The sequence below is a fragment of the Xiphophorus maculatus genome, chromosome 11, assembly GCF_002775205.1.
Source record: "Xiphophorus maculatus strain JP 163 A chromosome 11, X_maculatus-5.0-male, whole genome shotgun sequence".
In the NCBI taxonomy this organism is placed as follows: Eukaryota; Metazoa; Chordata; class Actinopteri; order Cyprinodontiformes; family Poeciliidae; genus Xiphophorus; species Xiphophorus maculatus.
Genome location: NC_036453.1, coordinates 11,922,096 through 11,943,649, shown reverse-complemented (window position 1 = coordinate 11,943,649; position 21,554 = coordinate 11,922,096). Strand labels below are relative to the sequence as shown.

The 21,554-nt window shown below is 39.8% G+C and overlaps 2 protein-coding genes across 4 annotated transcripts in view; one reads left to right on the top strand and one right to left on the bottom strand.

The window, feature by feature from the left end:
* The first annotated feature begins 379 nt into the window (after positions 1-379).
* lig3 (DNA ligase 3) lies at positions 380-17,345 on the top strand. Of its 2 annotated transcripts, XM_014472614.2 has the most exons (21): positions 380-492; positions 1,497-2,032; positions 2,757-2,885; positions 4,156-4,392; positions 4,485-4,636; positions 5,952-6,118; positions 6,248-6,325; positions 6,396-6,564; positions 7,112-7,267; positions 7,923-8,054; positions 8,137-8,216; positions 9,494-9,581; positions 9,658-9,735; positions 10,510-10,633; positions 11,338-11,480; positions 11,570-11,644; positions 12,609-12,755; positions 12,887-13,034; positions 15,319-15,398; positions 15,486-15,557; positions 16,863-17,345. In XM_014472614.2, the coding sequence occupies exons 2-21, from the start codon at positions 1,525-1,527 to the stop codon at positions 17,094-17,096; spliced, it is 2,997 nt and encodes a 998-aa protein (XP_014328100.1). In that variant the 5' UTR covers positions 380-492; positions 1,497-1,524; the 3' UTR covers positions 17,097-17,345. The 2 variants fall into 2 exon arrangements, with proteins under 2 accessions (XP_014328100.1, XP_023198086.1); XM_023342318.1 differs by lacking the exon at positions 15,486-15,557.
* rad51d (RAD51 paralog D) overlaps positions 17,002-21,554 on the bottom strand; it is a 22,213-nt gene continuing 17,660 nt past the window's right edge. The window contains exons 8-11 of one of the 2 annotated variants that reach the window (XM_005809322.2): positions 19,924-19,994; positions 19,529-19,684; positions 18,268-18,420; positions 17,002-17,089 (exon numbers count right to left, since the gene is read on the bottom strand). In XM_005809322.2, coding sequence (XP_005809379.1) covers positions 18,298-18,420; positions 19,529-19,684; positions 19,924-19,994 — 350 coding nt within the window. In that variant the 3' untranslated portion in view covers positions 17,002-17,089; positions 18,268-18,297. The remainder of the gene's footprint in view (positions 17,090-18,267; positions 18,421-19,528; positions 19,685-19,923; positions 19,995-21,554) is intronic. The other variant, XM_023342319.1, reaches the window with a different exon arrangement.

Below are 21,554 nucleotides of genomic sequence, written 5' to 3'. Positions count from 1 at the left end.
CGGCCCTCGAGGACCCACTTTTGGGACCCCTGGCTACGGTCTGCAGTGCAGCTTGTAGCTAGCAGTTACGTTGTGTTGCATCAAGCTAATGAACGTTACACAGGGACTTACCGGATGTTAGTGGCTTATCCAGTTAAAATGAAGTTACTGACTAACGTCTGGTTTGGCACAAACCCAGTGACTCTCATTGTCTGCGTGGTTTTCCAGTTGCATAATCTTGGGATAATTTTTTTTGTATACGTAACATAATTTTAACATACATAGCATCTTATGTCACACACAGCAGTGACAGAAGATTTTACATAATAATATGTGACATTTCATTTTAATTTCATGAACAACTTTTATTTTGTAAATGAAAACCGGAAGTACTAACAACTATATAGTAGGTCTAAATGCACCACTGACACGGGGCAGTTAGCTGTTTGCTAAATAACAATGAGGAGGTAGCAGGTTCACTTGTATCATCTCCTTTTACGCGTCTTCTACACGGTACAGTAAAAACATTCAAGTGTAATTATCGGCTACATTTTAGATATTGTTCAACAATGTTATGTTTCGTTTATTTTGTCACGTCAGTTGTAGCCAGTACAGGATAGCACTGTCTACAACTAATGCTAATGCTAATTTCTAGTTGTCTTTGTGGCATTCAGCTTACTTGTATCTTTGTTAAAATTTTCGCTTAGAAAATAAAAGACCGTGACCAAAAAATACATTAAATTGGATACTTACACTGTCTAAAAGTCCCTACTAGAAATACTAACAGATGCTGAATTTCTGTTTAAGTAAAATACTAAGATTTCAGTCAAAACAGCGAAACATTGAACAAATAAACAAATACAAGTTTCATTGATTTAAATCTTTATAACAAAAGACAAATCAGTTAAAATATGAGGTATATTGCAAACAGTTTATCAAATGTTTGAACCAACTTTCTTCTGTGGAGCTCGGCAGCCTTTTCCTACTCTTATAGTTTTCAGAGGAGTGTGTGTTATTTGGAAAGGCCACTGAATCCTTCGTCAATAAAATGACATCCAAATTTAAGAGCTGATCCAATTTTGTCTTAAGACAATAGTAAACTTTACAGAGTTTTTTGGGGGGAGACATTCTTTTCAGCCGCAGTAAAAAAATGTAAAATCATAATTTTTGTTTTAAGTCGAATCTCCTTTCAAAAAAGAAATATCACACAATACAACTTCAGTGACTTGAAGACTTGAATTGAGTGCACAAGTTTGAATTTATGAATTTTTCTTTCATTCTTTGAGGGTGAAAGGTTATACACAACTTCAAAATATAACTCTATCCTCTCTGATTATTGGATGTTTGTTCCACATGATAATCGTTTGTTGCAGTTGCTACACTCCTCTCCTTATTCTGACCACCTTTCATTTGTGTCTTCCAGCTACTTTCAGTTCGTATCTGGTTCTTACTCATGTGGGATTTGAAACTGATCAAAATTAGCCTCTTCTTTAACTATTTGTTTTTTTCTGGTTTAGGCTCCAACTTCCCCACAGTCACAACTACATGCAGAGGCATCTTATTTTCTTGGTACAGAAGACTGTCTGTGTGGGCCGACAACCTTTTGGCACACTAATCCGATTTAAACAAGCTTCAGCGTTGTGCAGAACATTTCCAATTTCATCTACCTCTTATCAGCGAAAATCCTTAGCATCCCATATACAACACCTTCAAAAAAGACACGCTCCCTGGACTTCAATTCACCGGTGCTTTTCTGAGTGGCCAGATATGTCGGAACAACGCTTCCTGGTGGAATACGCCAAACGTGGCACGGCGGGGTGCAAGAAATGCAAGGACAAGATCCAGAAGGGCGTCGTGCGCATAGGGAAAGTCGTGCCAAACCCTTTCAGCGAGTCTGCTGGCGAGATGAAAGAGTGGTATCACGTGAAGTGCATATTTGAGAAGCTGGAGAGGGCAAGAGCCACGACGAAGAAGATCGAGGACCTGACGGAGCTGGAGGGCTGGGAGGAGCTGCAGGAGGAGGACAAAGAGCTCATTAATAAACACGTTTCAGGTGCAGCAGACAGCCGATAAATTACCTACTCCTTAATCTAAATCTAAACGGGGTGTTCAATTCCTTTATCTAAAATTAAGGCCTTAAAATGTCTTATTCACCTTAAGTTAATGAAAATCCCATTCTATTTAAGTTAAATAGGCAAAATGCAAAAGTTTGAATTATGTGCAGACATTTTGACTCGCTATGTCTTATTACTCAAAGCGATTAAGAATAGCAGCAGCAAGCTGTTAATACTTACTAGCAAGAGCCATTAGCAATGTGAGAAGCACAAAGCTGCTGCTAAGAGCTACAAAAACCAGCAGAAATGTTAAAATGTTTTGCATCCCATCCTGCATTTCTTTTGTACATCTCTGCTGTGATATAGGTCTTACATTTTATTAATAATGGTCTTCAAAAGCCTTTAAATTTGAGCAACCCTGTAAAACCACTGACTTTTTTTTCCATTATGAATCTTTAAATGTTGCTGGTTCAAGATTTGCCATCTCACCTGGTAAATCAGCGGGTTTATCAATACATGTCATCGACACTCGGCATGAAAGTTAACCTCTTAACTTTTGGTAGAAAAAAAGTTTGGCTTCATAATATCCATTAAGGTTGAGGTGAAATAACTGAGAATCAAAACACTTATGAAGGCATGTAGAAGTCATTCTCTAAAACTAAATTTAATGCTCGAGTCTTTTTTTTCAACTTCTATTGTTGTCAAACCTCTTGTTTTGTTTAGACCTGATGGCCAAAGTCAATGCAAGTCCTAAAAAGAAGGTCCAGGCCAAGTTGAACACCACTGGTCAGCTTATGGCGCCCCCTGCTGACCCTTCTGTCAATGCTCCGAGGAAGTTTTCTGGCTTCACAGGTAAAATACATTCACACTGGAATAATGCCACTAAAGTGTCTTTCAGTGCTGCCCTTACCTGAAATTATATTTTGATGATGCAGTTTAGAGAAATGACATGGAGTTTGCTGTAAACATAATCTCAGAAACGCAAAGTTTTGGTTAAAACAGAATTAAAACTTTGTGAAAGTTAAATAAACAGCATGAATTTTAAAATGACTTTCACACAAATGGTTTAGACATGAACTGGTCACCAGGGGCTTCAGGTACAAACAGCTGTGGATTTTCCCTGAAACCTGTTGGCCGCCTAAACGGACTAGAAGCAGTCGGATCCAAACACATTTCTTTTGTACTTTCCAATCAGTGTGAAATTGAAAACACATGAGGTGATAAGAGACTTTATCCTTAACATGTTCATTGTTGCCAAGTCAGCTTTATTAAAAGCAACTTTGGGCTTGTTTGTTTTTCTTTTTCTTAAAGTCAATTGCAAATGTATTGAGTTGAATTGTTTTTTTTGGGGGGCTTGCTTTTGAATGTGAAGATGATTATTTGGGTTTGACTTTCTACAGAAAAATGTAAAACCACTGTAAAGTGTTTTGGATTTGCGTGGTTGTCAGTTTAGATTTTTTGGGGTTGTTTTCATAGAGCTGGTTGCTTGTTTCCCTCTCAAGATCTGGCAACACTGATTGTGTTTCCCGTGTGTGATTTTTCCTTTTGGCACAGTTAGATTGATTAGTTGCTAACTGGAATATAGAGACTCAAAAAAAGGCCATTTGTTGAAATAACACTCTGAGTAGTAATTAAGCCAAAACTGGTCAAATGAATATGCATTTTGCATTTAAAATAAAACAAACTTACATTGTCTGCAAATATGTTTTACCCAGAACTCCTCGAGTGGCTGTATTAGTATTAGCTAGTCACCTTGTTTAAATTATGTACAAAAACGAAAAACCTTCAGGCACCTTTTGCTATCCTATTATTAATCAGTTAAATTAAAATAATCAGCTCAGCCCTACAATTTAATAAGTTGAGAAAGGGTTGAGCTTTTTATATGTCAACTTTTAGAAGTATTTATTTAGATGCAAATGCATCCTTGGCTACAAATGATCAAGCGTTATTGCATAAGCGTTATTGTCAGAAAAACAGGATTCCTTTTAGTTTTGAAACTTTGGCCATAACTTTAGCGCTAAAGCCACGCAGGGAGTAGAACTGGCAGATTTGTCAGAGTTAGAAAGTGTAAAAATGTTCTTTTTTTTTTTTCTTCTACCGCTCTGTTTCATTCTGTCATCAGCTGCGAAGGCTGGCAGCTCCGGCAGCTCCAGCAGCTCCAGCAGCCCCGGACTGTCGACGTCCCCGGCGGCCAAAGCCGGCTCCGGCAGCGCCCTGTCCACTCAGCTCTGCGACGCCCAGCACAAAGACTGCCTCTTCAGGGAGTTTCGCAAACTCTGCGCAATGGTGGCTGAAAACAACAGCTACAACAGCAAGACACAGATTATAGAGAAGTTCCTGAAGAAGGGCACAGGAGGAGGTTGGCCTTAACTTTAGTTTACTATTTCTTTTTGTTTGTTTGTTTTTTATATTGAGAGATTTTACCCTGTTTGTGTTTTTTTTATTTAACAGATAAATTTCACGGAGATCTTTACCTGACGGTGAAGCTGCTGCTGCCAGGCGTGGTTAAAAGTGTTTACAACCTGAACGATAAGCAGATAGTAAAACTCTTCAGCCGCATATTCAGGTCCAACCAGGAGGACATGGTGCGAGATCTGGAGCAGGTCTGTCCAGCAGCCTTCATGGATAAACCAGAACCTGATGTCAGGCTTTTAGCCCTTTCTGTACAAAACCTTCAGAGAAATCCTCTACGTTTCAGGTTACTGATACAGATAGATGTTCGTGTCTGTAAAATAGAGGTGGGGAATGTGGACTTAAAGTTTTATCATAATATTTTTACTACTGTGATAAGAATAAAAATGACAATAAGAACTATTTATTCCGTCAAACACAAATACAGCTCTTGAAAAACATTCCTTTTTGTTAGACGCTTCTTTAGGACACCAGTCAAGTAAAGAAGTTTGATCTAAATCATTAAACTGCGGGTCATAACTGCATTTAATGACATTTTTTAACTCATTGGTGCTTTTATTGAAGAACCAGTGGGGAAAGCAGACTAAAATTCCCAACAATATGGACAGTTTAGGGGGTTTTGGCTTCATTAACTGGATTTTTTTTAAATGATAAATCAAAATTATTTCAAGAAATTTATGATAAATGATACGATAAATGCTGTGAAAGCATCTTTTGAACCAGCGATGCACAAAATATCGACATCAATATCTGAATCAGATGATTTTTTTTTAGTTCTTTTTATTATTTTTTGCGTCAAAGTATCGTTCCTGGGCCGATACTAATAACCAATGTTTGTTTTCATTTTGTTGCCTTTATGCGTTTCTGGAGAGCGGTGTGTTGGTTATGTGACAGTAGCATGCAGTTGTCATGTGAATTTACTTTTAAAAAACTTCATTCGTAATAAATTTCTTATGAGAATTACATTTTTTTTGTTGTCACAATGAATTCCATTTGTTTAAAGTCCCCAAAACTGTCCATATATCAAGATAAATTTTACTCCACTGTTTGCTTAATGAAAGCATAAATAAATATGCAAATACGATTAAATGCACTTACTATGAAGAGCTTAGTGATACAAATCACACTTTATTATGTAACTGGTGTCCTAAAAGAAGCACATTACAAATGGGAATGTTTTCAAGTGCAGTGTTTGTGTTGGTGGAGCTGTGATGCTGTGACACAGAGCCATACAGTTGTCTAAAAAAGATTTAATAAATAGTTCTTATTGTCATTTTTATCGTTATAATGCTACCGCTAAGCATAGTGATGAACGCTGTAGTTCATATAGCCTCGAATGGAAACATAGCTAGTGGTAATGCAGTGCAGGATTGTGGAGTGTTTAACTGAAACAGAGGAGCGATGTCAGCAGTGAGAAAAACGTCTCTCAGCCCAAACAGTCATATTTGTTCATCCCTGTTTCAAACTGCTCCCATTCTTGTGTTGTTGTTTTTTTTCTCTCTGAAGGGCGACGTGTCAGAAACGGTGAGGATTTTCTTCGAGGAGAGCAAATGTTTTCCTCCCGCTGCCAAGAGCCTCCTAACAATCCAGGAAGTAGATGCGTTCCTGATGCGCCTCGCTCAGCTCACAAAGGAGGACGAGCAGCAGAGCGAGCTGGAGAGCATCGCCAAAAAGTAACATTTTGTCCTGTCAGACTGGGAGGCAGAACCTACCAGAACATTTAGTGCAAACTAAGGTTTGCACTAAATGCATGACTGAGCTTCATGTGACCGTGAAGAAAAGATCCTGCTTCTCTTTCCCAGATGCACCAGCAACGACCTGAAATGCATCATCAGGCTAATTAAGCACGACTTGAAGATGAGCGCTGGCGCCAAACACGTGTAAGTGTTCATCCCGGTGCGCCGCCTACATGAACAGATTGAGTTTACAAACTTCTGCTCTTTCACTCAGGTTGGACGCGGTAGATCCAAACGCGTACGACGCCTTCAAGGCCTCCCGTAACCTTGGCGACGTGATCGAGAGGGTTCTGAGGAACCAGCAGGATGCCACCAGCGGCTCTGGACCCAGGAAGCTCCTGACCGTGGAGGCGTCGCTCATGACGCCCGTCCAGCCGATGCTGGTGAGGCCCGACTCTGTGACATCACACTTTATGAACATTTCTGGGTTTCCTTTTCTATCACGGCTTAGGTAACAGACTGCTAAGTTACTCTCTCATTCTTAAGCTTATCTCTCTCTTTAGTTCTAACATTTATTACCTCTTTCGAGTGGGGAAGTACGGCTGAATACGGCAGCACATTAGGGCCACTGCAGATACAAATTTTCCAGTTTTTTGGCAGAAATCCTTTTTTTCCCCTGAATTTCAAAAGTTGAAAATATTCAAAATTGACTTCTCAAGCTCTGAAATTTCCTAGTTTTTTTTTCTAGAAAATTTTAGATTGATCTCAAGATTAATCAACACTAAATCAGTAAGTGATGTCGTTAGTAGTTGACAATTATTTAAATAATCGTTTTAGCTGTAATTAGTTTTAATTTGTGGTGAAAACAAACGGATGTCACACTTATTCATCATCCGTTTTTCTCATCACGCAACAAATATTCACAACTTTGTGTTGATCTGTCACATAAAATCCAATAAAACGCATAGAAGCTTGTCTGTCTGATTCCAGGCCGAGGCGTGTAAATCCATCGAGTACGCCATGAAGAAATGTCCCAACGGGATGTACTCGGAGATAAAATACGACGGCGAGCGCGTTCAGGTCCACAAGAACGGAAACACCTTCAGCTACTTCAGCCGCAGCCTCAAGCCGGTGCTGCCCCACAAGGTCGGTCCTGTTAGTCTGGCATCAGTTTGTCTCTGCAAGATCTGCAACTTTAAAAGTCCCACGTTTCAACATTACACCTAAACTAGTTACTTGTCATGCTTTTGCGCTTTCTGTCCACTAGATGGAGGTGCAGTGTGGACTAAAGTATAAAAGTGCAGTGAAAATGTTTTCTAGAAGCTTGAATTTGGACTTATTTTGGTGTGTGAGGAGCAGTTTTAGCTCCCTGGAAGCTCCTTACCAATTCAGCCTGTCATCCAAACAGCTGATTAAGTACTTAAGGTCTGTAATTGGACAGTTTATGGTAATGAAAGGTTAGTGAAGTGGGGGAGAGACTGGAGTGTAATTACAACAGTTTTCTGTGATTTTACAATTATTCTGATTAATGGAAACACAGTAGAAGTGACTGAATTATTTCCAGTGAGAAAAGCAGAGTTAGAGTTGGGATTTTAGCTGTTTCACTACAACTATGTGGCTCCCTACTGTCTCCTCAGAGTTTTAAACCTTATGACAGAAATTTGCTACCATTTTGAAATCCTAAAATCTGAATCTGAAATCCTAAAACCAGTCATTATCAAAACTATTTGAATCCAACCAGATGTGGAAATGTTTTCTCCCAGATGTTGAGCAATAAGATAATAAAAGTTTTGCATTTCAGGTGGCCCATTTCAAAGAGTACATCCCTCAGGCCTTCCCTGGCGGCCACAGCATGATTCTGGACGCTGAAGTCCTGCTGATTGACACAAAGACCAGCAAACCGCTGCCGTTTGGCACTCTGGGTGTTCACAAGGTAAGAACCTCTCCCTGCTCTTTTCTTTTTCTCTATTGATTCAGTCATTGTAGTCAGACTTCAAACCTTCTCTTTCTCTCAGAAAGCTGCCTTTCAAGACGCCAAAGTGGGTCTGTTTGTGTTCGACTGCATTTACTTCAACGGTGTGAGTTTGATGGAAAGGTAAGTTTTTCCTTTTTCCATGAAATAACCAGGATTTAACTGAATAAACACAAATCCTCATATTTATAAACAGTTTACCACATCTTATATTTCATCCTTCTATCTCCTGGAAGTCACACCTGCCACCAACTATACTGCATCCTGTTACCCTTAAGCAGGGGTGAAAGTAGTTTTAAATTCTTGGGGGTGCTATGACAAAAGTATATATATATATCAGTGAGGTGCAATGCTGGTGAGGGAACCACAGAGCTTCTTTGTGTACTTTGGAGTTTCTGTGCTGATAAATTTTTTTGCGAAGCGATAAAAGCTGGGCAGCTCTTGAACTGCTACAAAACGGAGCTGTATTTCCCTCAGTCTACTGGCTGCAATGTTGACACAGCGAGATGCCATGAGACCTAAATTCTGAACATCCTGGCCTGGAGTGCATCCCAGTTTTCCATGTCTGGCATATAACCATTTATTTTAGCTTTTAAACTGATTATATTGATCCTGTCTCCACTCAGATAATCAGTGGGCCTAGCATCATGACCTGTTTGTTCTGAAGATCCTGCAGCTTCCAATTCGTCTTTCTAACATGGCGCCTCCTCACCCCGACTGTCATACTGACAGGAGGAACCACAGAGCTCTGTTAAGTTAAAAGCACATCTTCTGAAGTTGGGATATTTTTCCTCTAACAGGTTCCAGAGGAATCACCTCAAACCAGATCTTGAGACTGGATTTTATTTCAATGTTAATTGTGAATGTTGGAGCCTCAATCACAACAGTGGAGCTATAAAGATTGAAAAAGGTTATCATTTTGGAGAAAGTCTCATCAACATCAAGATTTCCACTAAATAAGAGGCATAAAATATAATTTGATCAAATTTCAAAAGTCAGAAGTTTGACTTTTGAAACTCAGAAATTTCCAAGTTTTTTTTTTTTTTTGAGAAAATTCCTGAGATTAGTCTCAAAATTTGAGTTTGTTTATTTAGAAAATTTCTTACTTTTCAATCTGAGAAATGTACTAAAAAACATGAATTAATTTTCCTCACCTTTATAAGCTGTCAAGATGAAGTTAAGTCAAGTTGAAAATTGTACAGCATTTAAGTCAATCCCTCTTCTCCTACTTGTGCGATCAAAAATAGCCCAGAAATCAACAGAAAATGTAGATTTTGGAGTTTTGAAAAGGAAAATGTGGAGGGAATTAACTTGGTTGTAATCTGCGGTTTGGTGATCCCACACACAAATGAATAATTTGAAGTTGGCTTACTCTTCTCTACTGGCGCCGTGTCCTCCAGGCCGCTCTGCGAACGCAGGAAGTTCCTGGACGACAACATGGTGGAAGTCCCAAACAGGATCCTCTTCTCAGAGATGAAGCACGTCACGGTAAGTGCTGAGTCAGGCTTTCTGCTTCGTCTCTGCATAAACCTGCGGATTTATATCCTGTCTGTGTGCGGTTTAGAGGGCAGGAGACCTGGCGGAGATGATAACTCGCGTCATCAGAGAAGGACTGGAAGGCCTGGTGCTGAAAGACGTAAAGGTCAGTGGAGAGAAAAACGTTGTCGGGTTGATCTGTGAACAGTTGAAACCTGCAGGCTTTAGGTCTGCTTGGATCAGCAAGATGGTGTCTGTTTGCAAATTTCTTTTCTTCAATTCCTTCAAATATAGAAGTTCACACACATTTTCTCAGTATTTGGCACAGTTGCATTCTAAAATATCTTCAATGAAAAGGTTTGATTAATATTGACCCATTCCATTGAAAAACCCGTTCCCCTCCTCGCCTGTGGTGGCGCTGCCCCAAGAACCACTGAAGAAACCATGAAAACCTCTGAGCGCAACTTCCTTCTTCACAAGATGTAAACAAAAATGGAGTGGCGTCAGAGTTTAGCGGTTGTATGATTTCTCTTTTGTCTTTGGTAAAAGACCACAAGCCATTTCTCCTTCTGGTGCCAGACTAGCGTGCTTGTTTTGTATTTGCCCAGAATGGCCTGTGCTGTAATCGCTTCCTGCTTTTGGAGCGGTCTCCAGCCTGCTTGGCATTTATTCACATATGCATTCAAACCGAACTGACACCTAAGTTTCTAGGTGGACTGGAGTTGGTGTTTTTTGGTCCACATCAGACTTCGATTACGCATTCACACTCTTCAAACCTAAAACATTAGGTTTGTTAGAATCCTAATGTCAAACCTTGGTCTGATTTCATGTCAGATGGTGAAAATAACAAGGTTATGTGTGTTTCAGTGTCTTTAAGGTTCTGGTTTCAGCTGTAGCTGAAGTGGTGAATTAATCCAGCGGGGCTTCTTCTGTGTTTCAGGGAAGCTATGAGCCGGGGAAGCGACACTGGCTGAAGGTGAAGAAGGATTATTTGAACGAGGGAGCGATGGCCGACACAGCAGACCTGGTGGTGCTCGGTGCCTTCTACGGAAAAGGATCAAACGGTCTGTAAACGGTTGAGATCAAATATTCCTGTGAGGTGTTTAGATGTCCTCATCATCACATTAAATTAAAAAATGTTGGAAAAATGTCAAAAGTGAAATAATCTGTGAATGGAACTAGCACTGTTTCATCAATACTAAGGAATTATCGACTTAAAACAAGCTAATATATATTGCTGAAAAGTTACTTGTCAGTTTGTTTTGTCTTGGTTCAAGTGTACTAAGATATTTGCACTAGAAACTAGACATTACGGTACTTAGTAAGTCTTTGTTTTTGCAGTGCCACCATCTCACCAACTCCTTGCCAATGTAATCGATACATTTCTCTGTCAGGACTCTCTTTTTTTTTTGTGGGGGGGGTTCTTTGACTTTTTTGTGGTCACTGAGTGCATAAAGAAGGACTGCGTGTTCTGCTGGCAGCAGTGCAACACAGTACTGTGCTGGGAATACAAATGAGCATCGGAGTACTTCATGTGAAAAATATGCAGATGTAATGTAATGCATAAGGCGAGGATGCCACTGGGAGAGGGAGATTTATGAGGGGGGGTAATGGGTGTGAAATAAAACTGGGAACACAACAACGGGGGTTCAACTCTCAAAGCAGGGCTAATGAAACATCTCATGAGGTTTAAAGACGACGTAAAAAAGCAGGAACAACAAATGTAGGGAGGTAGAGGGGAGAATAAATCCCCCTTTTTGTCCACCAGGGGGCATCATGTCTAGCTTTCTGATGGGCTGCTACGACCCGGACTCGAAGAAGTGGTGCACGGTGACCAAGTGCTCCGGAGGATACGATGACGCCATGCTGGCCCGACTCCAGAAGGAGCTGGATGTGATCAAAATCAGCAAGGTCAGAGGAGGACCCACTTAGAGGCTGCTGGAATATGGAGCTGATGCAATACTGACAAATATTAATCTGTCATGTCTCTGTGTGTGCAGGAACCCGGGAAAATTCCCAGCTGGTTGAAAATTGTCAAGAACTATTATCCTGATTTCATTATCCGTGACCCTGAGGTGAGATTTTAACATGCTGAGGTCCGGTTTAGAGTAGAGGTCTTCAAGTCCAGTCCTGGTGAACCTTTAGATGTATAGATGTACATTACTAGATAGGACATCATCCATTAGACACGATAGCCAGTGATGTGCATCTGCTGGTGCCATTACTACGCAATGAGTCATGGTTGCTAAACCACACTGTTCCCATGGAGGAGGAGCAGGATTCTATCACACAAATGTTTATGATCAGATTTGTATAAACTATGACTTAAATGAGATGAGAAAATTGCAGATGTTTTCCAGTCAGAATAGTCTTCGTCACTAGCTGAGTTTCCATATCATTGTGCAATTCGACATTTCAAAGATAAATTTGCTAATCAAAAAGGTTTTTGCCCTTGAATGAGGTGATTTTTATCTGCTTCAAAATTGGTTTATTTTGCAAAACTGCAATGGAAACACTTTTTTTTGCATCACACAGGTCAGGTGACCAACACCTAGATGTTGCCACGGGTGCAAACTACAAAGATGACAAATGACTTATCGTGTGAACAAACTTATTCAAATGTGTTTTTAAATGCATTTTTTATTTAATGGAAGCACCACAACTGCGATATTGTCTTTTTGACACTAGCAGAATATCGACAAAGCTTTGAGTGTACTGGTATTGGAAACGCAGCTACTGACAGCATAAGAAATTACAATAAGAAAAAAGTTTTTATATGCAAGATGTGCATTCTTCCTAGATGTAAATCTACAAACAGTTTGGTTTTTGTCAGGTCTCTCAGGATGCAAAAGAGTACTAAAAACATTTTGCATTCATATAATTTAATTTAACATAATTTCTGCCGTAGGAGATATCGTTTGCTAAATACTTTATAAAACAACTTATTCTATTTGATGAGAAATAACTGTTAAAAGCGTCTGGAACAACGGTGGGCCGTGTCTCTGATCTACCTGCTTGCCTCCGTTTCCTTCCCTGCAGCAAGCGCCAGTCTGGGAGATCACCGGCGCAGAGTTTTCCAAATCAGAAATGCACACCGCCGACGGCATCTCCATCCGCTTCCCCCGCATGACGCGAATCCGCGACGACAAGGACTGGAAGACGGCCACCAACCTGCACCAGCTCAGGGTACCACTTCAACATTGACTCAGCCAGGCTCTTCCTGCTTAGTTCGAACAAAATGGCCATCAGAAGAACTGATAGAAGGGTTGAAGGAGATCCAGACACCCGACCTCTAACCTTTCCATCCTTCTGCCCAGGAGCTGTTTCGCATTTCGAAGGAGAACTGCGACTTTAAAGTGACGGCGGGTCCTTCCACGTCCGACGACAAAGGCTCATCGGGAGGAGACAGCGGGGGAAACTCGCCGTCGTCCTCATCCAGCAGGAGCGCTCCGGCCAAAAAGACGAGTGAGTCCGATTGGTCAGATTATCACAGTGTCGGTCAAACTTAAAGGCACCTCTGGTAGAAATCTCAGAAATCTGTTCAGATCTGCTTTTATTGCAGCAGAGTATTGATTTCCTGGAAAGAAAATCACTTTAAAATCTGCCACAATCATTGCTCCCCCTGGTGGTAATACTGTGCATGACAGGAGAGTGGAAACCTTTTTTTTTTACTTTTATTATTTTTATACATACAAGTACACACAACCAAACATGAGGGCTAGGACAGGTAGCAGACAGTCACACTGATGACCATTATAATTTTATAGACATTTCACTGTAAAAAAAAAAAAGAGGAAAAATCCTAAGTGCCTGTCAATCAGAATGGCATGGAATCACAAAAGTTACATGTCTGGCTATAAAACGATCCCATTTTTTCCCCAAAGTTTCTCTCCTTTCTTCTTCTGGAGATGTATTATAAAAGTCAACATTTCCATATTGTGGATCAGGTTTATAATATTCACAAGAAGCTTCAGAGTGGGAGGTTTAAACTGGAGCCAACATTTAGCTATCACCTTCTTGTTTACAATCATAAATATCTTCAAAAGGCATGTTATTACTGAGTCCTTCAGGACGTATTCCGAGGTACATGGCAGGAAATGAAAAGACTAAAGTTATGCCCAGAATTTCATAGATTACTCGATTAGCATCCTTCCAGAAGGTCTTCAGCTGCAGACAGTCAGCTGAAAAGATTATCTGCAGCTCAGTCCCAAAAGATATGAAAGCAGTTTGCAGAGACCACACCGCATTCCCTCCAGCAAGAGGACTGTGAACCACCGAGCCTCCTTTTACGTAATAAAAAAACTTATAAGGTCCGAAACTTTCAGAATCCAATGAGGCGTTTTGGAAGGGTGTCTGCATCCTTAAAATCTTACATTTGTATTTTGACAATTAAGGCCTTACACTGTAAGTGGGTTTAAAATAAGTGAATTTAGAGGTGGCAGGGCTATTTAATCCTGCATATTCTACGTCGTTTTTAATGTTTTTCTTGTAGGATTTTTTTGTCAGGCAAAAGTTTGAGTCGTGTGCAGACATCTACATTACTTTGTGTGACTCAAGGCAGTTGAGGCTACCACTAACTTGCTGCTAATATACCTTTGCTATACCTATTTTTAATTTTTTTTTGCATTTGTCATAGAGAAGTGCAAATTTATCACCAGTTTTCTCATTCTGTGCAGAAAAAGCCATAAGCTCTTTGAGTTTACAGAGTAGTAAAATATGCCATTTTTTCTGTAAATTTCTGTTGTGATACAGGGTCTTAAATTTGTTTGTAAAGGTCATAAAAAGTCTCGAATTGAGTTGGTAAAACGTGCAGAAACCCTGTTTGGCCCTCAGTAATTGGTCCAGAGTTGTGAAAGCAACATGGTCCTTCAGATAATAAAGCTATGATTATTTATTCCAAGGTTTTGATAACCCAGAGTTCTCTTTGCAGCCTTTTATTAAGTTTATCTTATTGGAAATGTTGGAATGCCAATAATTGTGACAACAATGATTATCAGAGATTACATTGCTGCAGTAGAGAGTTAATCTACTTCTATGGTGCTGTCAACAGGGTGGGAGGCTGTGGATGCTCAGTGAGAATCTCAAACAAGCAAAAAAAAAGTCTTAAACTGAATTTCCAATTGTTCTGAAATTGCGATGGGAACCAACTTTGGTTGCAGTCCTCAGGCTCAGCAGTGTTGTAGATTATTTATAAGGAGGCAACTTGAAGTTTTTCAGCTGCTGTTGGTCCTCAGCCTCTTTGTAGGTACTCCAAGCACAATTTCCAAACATTCTTCTGTTTTATTAAAGAGGTCCTGGTTTGCTTTAGGGGAAGAAACTTCTGCAAAACTCAAAGTAGAGTTTCTTTCTGACCAAAGGGTTAAAAAACCCCCAATGATCCGGGCATTGGGATGTACATGCCCAGAATGACCACCAGAGGGCACAAGTAGTCGCAGCGTCATGAGTTACAGACAGTTGCTGGAGCATCTGACAGGCAACTTGTTGGGAGTTTACTTTGGTTCATGTTCTAAAATTAGATCAGAGATGTGAAAGTTTGCAACCTCTACTTCCTGTTTATTACAGCCATACGCAGCGCCACCATCTGGTTGATTTGTTCCAAACCAGTAGATGAAAACACAAATGATTTAGTTGTTTTTTTTCTTTTCTTTTCTGCACCATTTTAGAAGTTCAAATGTCGATGGAGACATAGATAGTGATTGAACACCTAAATTAATAGTAGAAAATGGTTTCTTCTTGCTTTCCTTCACAGGTAGCAGCACCCCTACCAAACCAAAGGCTGTAAAATCAAAACCCCGCACTCCCACCTCTGAGGCCTCCAGCGCCAAGAAGGTACTAGCTGCACCGCGACACACACTTCACAACATTTACACACACTCAGCGGGGGGAGAGGTGCGATAAGGCGTCCCTCTGCTGCAGGTGAAGGAGAGCGTTCAGAGCAACGGACAAAACAAAGCGTCTTCCCAGCTGCTGCAGCCGAGGAACGACAAGGTTGGTCCAAAATGTCTTCATCTAACCGGGTCAACCTGAACACTTTTAGTTGTCCAAAGAAACAGACGTTGTAGTTTTAATGCGATTAGAAATTTATTTTAATGTGTACAATCAGTTCAGTCAAAAATCAAAATGAATACAATTCTATGTTTTTATTTAAGATTCTCCCTTAAAAAATATAAAAGTCCAGCTCACATGAGTTTAAATTGTCTAGACATGTTTTGTCTACTATGATAAATCCATTGTTCTTAAATCAAAGTTTAAATTCTCAACTTGAAGGGGAATAAACTGATTTTTCAGGAACATTTATTTAACAGACTTTTGAATGATCTGCAGCTAGTTTTCAGTTAGAAAATGTTATGAATCATATCTACCAGTGGGCTGCTGCTCAGTTATTTTCAGATATTAAATAAAATGTGAACCTCTTTTTATGATTATTTAACTTTAAATACCCAATATTAACGAGCAACATTTTAGCTGTACTGCAAAAACACAATCTTACCACTTATTATTGCCTAGTTTCAACTGCACTGACTGACAAGAGTTTAAGTAAAAGTAATTCCTCAAAATTTATTTAGAAAAAAGTATCAGTTCCACTGGCAGATTATTTCATTTTTAACTAGACATCTTTTCTATGTTTTAAGTAAAATGTGCCAGTGCAACTAGTACTTTTCTGATCAATTTTCAGGAACTACTGTGTTAAAATAAGCTCCTATATCTTGCTGAGAAGTTACTTGTAAGTTAGTTTTGTCTTAGTAAAAGTAAGTAAAGATATTTGCATTAGAGACTAGACTAAAAATACTTGGTAAGATTTTGTGTTTTTGCAGTGTACTTTAGTAGGGAACAAAATATGTTATAAACTCCCCTACTTGTATTAAAATCTGGATAAAAGCTTCATTTAAGGAAGAAATCTGAATATTGTAACAAGACGAAGCTCTGTGAAAAGTTGAATAGAAACTAAACATAATTCCGATTAAAGCGATGTAAAGGTTGTTCTGTTTCTCCCTGGAGCTGCACTGAGAACCCGTTCATTTAACTTCAGTTTATTTCTATTAGGAGCTTCTTGATTTCAATGAACATGACAGTTTTTCCTTAAGTATTTTAAGATCTTTTAAATGATTTGAAATTTTAACAACACACTTAAAATAAGAGAAATGCTCTACCACAAACACCTCATTGTGAGAAAGTAGGTCTAGGAAAAAAAACAAGGGAAAATCAACACTAAGATCCAGCAGATTTCAGTTTTGCAGTGAACTTTGTACCTGCAGCTCATCAGGTTTGAATCAGAGTCTGTGCTCCTTCCAGTCGCTGCTGGACATCTTCAGCGGGGTCAAGCTCTTCCTCCCCGTCTCCGTTCAGGACTTCGACAGACTGCGGCGGTACTTTGTGGCGTACGACGGGGACCTGGTGCCGGATTACGACTCCGCCTCGGCTACACACACGCTGGGCGACCCGGAGGGGGGCAGCCGGGCCCAGAGGGTCTCTCCCAGCTGGATCTGGGAATGCATCCGAAAGCGGCGCGTCGTTCCTCCCTGCTGAGAGGAAGACACCATGAGTGTTGGGGGTCGGGTCGCAGGGCAGCTCTTCAGTTCAACGTTCTCTCAGGTCCTTTTTTATTTAAGCAGCAGACACTAAGATTTAGATTGGAGGCTTTTTGTTTGGAGAATAATGATTCTAATGAAATTTTGCAGAACAAAATCAGGTCGCAACTAAACAGGAGTTGACTTTTTACTACAGAAGCAAAAAAGATCATGAACTGTAAATAAATACTGGTGAAAAAACTGAAAACATTTGTTTGTGCCATGTCTGTTTTTTATTCTATTATAAAATCTTTGTTTTACAGAAAAAAACTGCAACAATGTATGTTCTAGTCTAGTGCAAATATAGTTTTGTATAATTTCAAATGTACAAGTAACTTTTCAGCATGATCTTGTTTTAACTTAAAAAAAAATCCATAACACTGATCAAAATGTTCTAGTTCTACTGGCAAATTATTTCACTTATAATATGGGGAAAAGGTTTTATTATAATTGAAACAATCTGGACCTTTTTCATAAATATTAAGGATTTTATTTTTGCTTAAAACAAGATCCTGTACTGTGTTAAAAAGTTACTTGCGAGTTAGTTTTATTTTGGGCCACATTAAACTCATGAATGTACTCAGAAGGGCCACTTGTGGTGAAATTTATTGCTAAAACTACATAAACTGTTCAAACATGAACTACATGAAGGTTTTGCTTCCAGGCAGACAGCAATTAGGTTAGAATGGCCTAATCAAAGTCTGGCCTTAAATCCACCCCGCAAAAAATAATCAGTTAACAGTTGTTCTCCAACCAATCGTACAGCACTTGAGCTATTTTGCAAAGGTGCATGCCACACGTTTCAGATTTGTGTTTGGAAAACAAAAGAAGTTTTGCTCCACTTCTTGATTCTGAATTAATTTGTTAATCACATAAAATCCCAACAAAATACATTAGTTTATTATAATACAACAAAATATAAAAGATGATTTAAATTCATCTTTTGCTGATTATTGTGGCTTTCTGAGTGAATTTTAGCTCCTCATAAAGATGCAGTTTTCCTTCCTAGTTCCAGCTTCCTCTCAGCAGGTAACTGAGGTCATTAAATCGGCTGCATTTAAATCCGTCACTTTTCAAAGTGACACCTGAACCAGTCCATCAAAAACTCCAATCCAGCAACGTAAACGAACCTTTTGGTCGTTGCTGCAGCGTTCCTCCGGTCAGGGGTCGGTCTCGTCCAGCTTCCTCTTTCCTGACGTCTCTCCTCCTCCTCCTGCTCCTCCTCTTCCTCCTTCAGCTCGACTCCACCACTGCAGGTCAAAATCCTCCTTGATGAGACAAGCCTGACACAAAAAGCAAAATTAACGTCGTTTGTTTTAGTAGAAGCTAGATGCTGTCTGCTCGTCTACTGCAGGTTTGATTAAAGTTCTGCAGTATTCGGATCAGTAACATGATAAATAGATCTGTCATGAGCAGAGATAACTAAAGAAAACTTAATGAGATCAATGGAGGACAATGGCTGTGAAAATCTCCAACAAATATAGAATAATGTGTATCTCAATGAATTAGATAAGTTAGGAAATGTTGTCCACAGTCATTTATTTAAGCATATTAAAGGAAAGTTGAGTGGAAGAATATAACGCAGTACAAAAAGGCACAAGAGCAGCAGGGGAAGCCCCAGCTCTGAAGACTGTGAAGCATTCATGAGTAAACAGAACTGAAAAAAAATAATCAGGACTTTGAATTGCAATTATTGCAGTAAAATAAACAACCTTTATTCTACAACGAAATTGTCTAATAGGGCTAGTGTCAGATCAATAAACATAGAGTTAAAACAAGTTCTCAGGAACCATAATCTTAACTCCCCAGGAGTTTTTGTTTTTTTTTCAGCAATGGAGCATATGACCTTCAGAACTGAGGACATTTTTTGGATCAGAGGGGAAAAAATTTCCAAGAAGGAAAAGATGTTCAGCTGCCTTCCAACAGCGTACAACTGATGAAGAAAACTCGGCTAAAAATACCACCAGGAGTTTACAAAAAGTCACTACTGCAGGTTATTTCAGACTCTTATGCGTCCAGAAGTGTTTTAGGGCATGTACACTTTATTTTTAATTAAGGTGGTACGTCCTTTCCCACCTGCCTGTTTTCGCATTTTGCACAAAGTCAGCATGTGGGTCCAGCTTGTAGGTAACAGCCTCGGTGTTCTGCATGTAAATGAGCAGCGTGACTCATTATTTACAGCCTGTCTTTATGAATTAGACTGATGCGTCTGGTATACTTTTCCGCTAAAATCCAGCCTGGAGATGTTTTTAAATGGAAATCAAGAGTCTTTATCAAACTGGGCCTGTGGGCAAACAACTTTGTGCTCTCCATTTTAACAAGATGTTTTGACACCAGCAGAAAGCCCCTCTGACAGAACCGACGCCGCCGCCGCCGCCGCTCCTGGCACACCTGTCTGGAAGACTTGATGAGCGTTGCCGAGCGCCGACCCGACGCGCCGCTCTCAACTCGTTCCAGCAGGATTCTGGTTGTGGGGACGTGGCTCCATGACATGCCGAGGCCCGGCTGCGCTTCCCCGCTGCCGCTTCTCGTTACGTGATTGGTCACCTGCGGGCGCAGACGGCATCCCGTTTCAGCGTTTTATGGCTCATTACGCCTTTAAAACAGATAAAACCGGCTCAACACATGAAAGGAAGGCTCAAATTGTTGTGGAAAATCAAACACAGTTCTAAATTAGGGCGACTGCACGCTTTTTTTTTTTGTTTAGTTTTTTTTTTTTCTGCACCAGCGGTAGAAATGAGGCCTGCATTCAGAGCAGGAAACATCAAGAACCGAGTCATCCTTACCAGAACAGCAACACTGAAGTCCTTCGCCATCGTCTTCAGAGCTGCAGCCACTTGTCTCATCAAGGACATGCCTGGAGGCGCAGGACGGTTTGGAGAGGTTGGAACACGGAGAGAATATGTTCAGCGTCCTGAAGTTAGGACTTAGATAGAGCTCTAAATGAAGCGATAAAAATATTAGGAGTTTGGAAATCTATTTTTGCAGCGTATTACCCAGAATAGGAAGAACAATAAAAGATTATTTACTAGATTATTTATTTATTTTTTTACTATTTTGTAAGGTAAAAGTCAACCCTCACTAGAAAGATTCTTTAGCAAGCCTGTCTTGATAAGCAGTAAATAATTTTAATTAAATCAAGCTCAATAATTTCCATTTGTGTGAATGGTTGGTTTTTGTGTCTCTTTCTACTAAAGAATAGCTTCAGTCTCAACTAGTCCATTTGTTGAAGGACAATTTTGTTTGCAGAGACTACAGTATCCATTTTATTTGTTTCAGTTGTTTTGTTTTTAATTTTAGATATTTATATAGATATATGTAAGTAAGTGAAGTTTATTTATAAAGAGCTTTTCACAGACATAAAATCACAAAGCGCTGTAGAATAGAAATCAACCTTAAAACCATACAAAACATAAAACCAACATAAGAAACACAATAAAATCAAGAGGTAACAGCCTGGGAAAATGAAAATGTTTTTAAAAACCTCCACAGAGTCAGCTAAACGGAGCTGCAAGGGCCAGCTGTTCCACAGCCTGTGGGCCCCCGACTGAAAGGCCCCGGGCCCTTTTAGTTTTTAGCCGTGTTCGTGGAACAACCAAAAGATTCAGACTGAGAACGAAGACCACGAGCAGCAGAATATTTAGTTAAAAGCTGACAAACATCATCAGAAGCCTGGCCAGGCACTGCTCTTTGGAACAAACTGAAATTGTCTTCCGGTGTTAAATGTTGATTAGAAATGAAAGTTTATTAATCATTGAGAGGGTTTACTTATTGTGCCATTACTATTATGTTACTAGAAAACGGTCTGAAAACAACAATATTATAGTTTATTGCAATAATTCCTGGGACAATTTATCATCCAGTAAAATGTGTCATCATAACCGTCCTGTGGTTTGGAACGGCTCGCTGTGGGATTGTAGGCGACAGTGATCTATGATGTTTCCCTGAACAGGTTAGGTTACGTCTATGGGCTGTACAGCACATTCTTTTTTTATTCTTTTGCACAAAATCATTTTTAGAAAATGAGATTTCAGTCTATTCAGTTTGACCTATTTTAAGCTCCTTTCAGAATGAGCTGTATTAGAGCCTCCTGTCACTTTAAATCCAAACAAGTTGCTGCCACGCCCCCCCCAACTCAACATTTATGTGAAAACAGCTGCAAACAGATACGCGATTATACAACTGTACATGTTTGACAAGCAGACATGGAGCCTCCTGTACAACCACCAAGAATGAAGCAAGTGGATTCTGGATGGGAAGTAAACAACAAAACACTTGTCTTTTCCAGCAGCCATTGTACAGCACATACAACAGTAAACCAGCAGACCAAAACATGCTGGAAACTCAGCTTGGGTTGCTAGGAGACGGGGCAGCGTCTGTAAAATGTGACTTGTGAGCAGGAAATGACTCGTTTTCC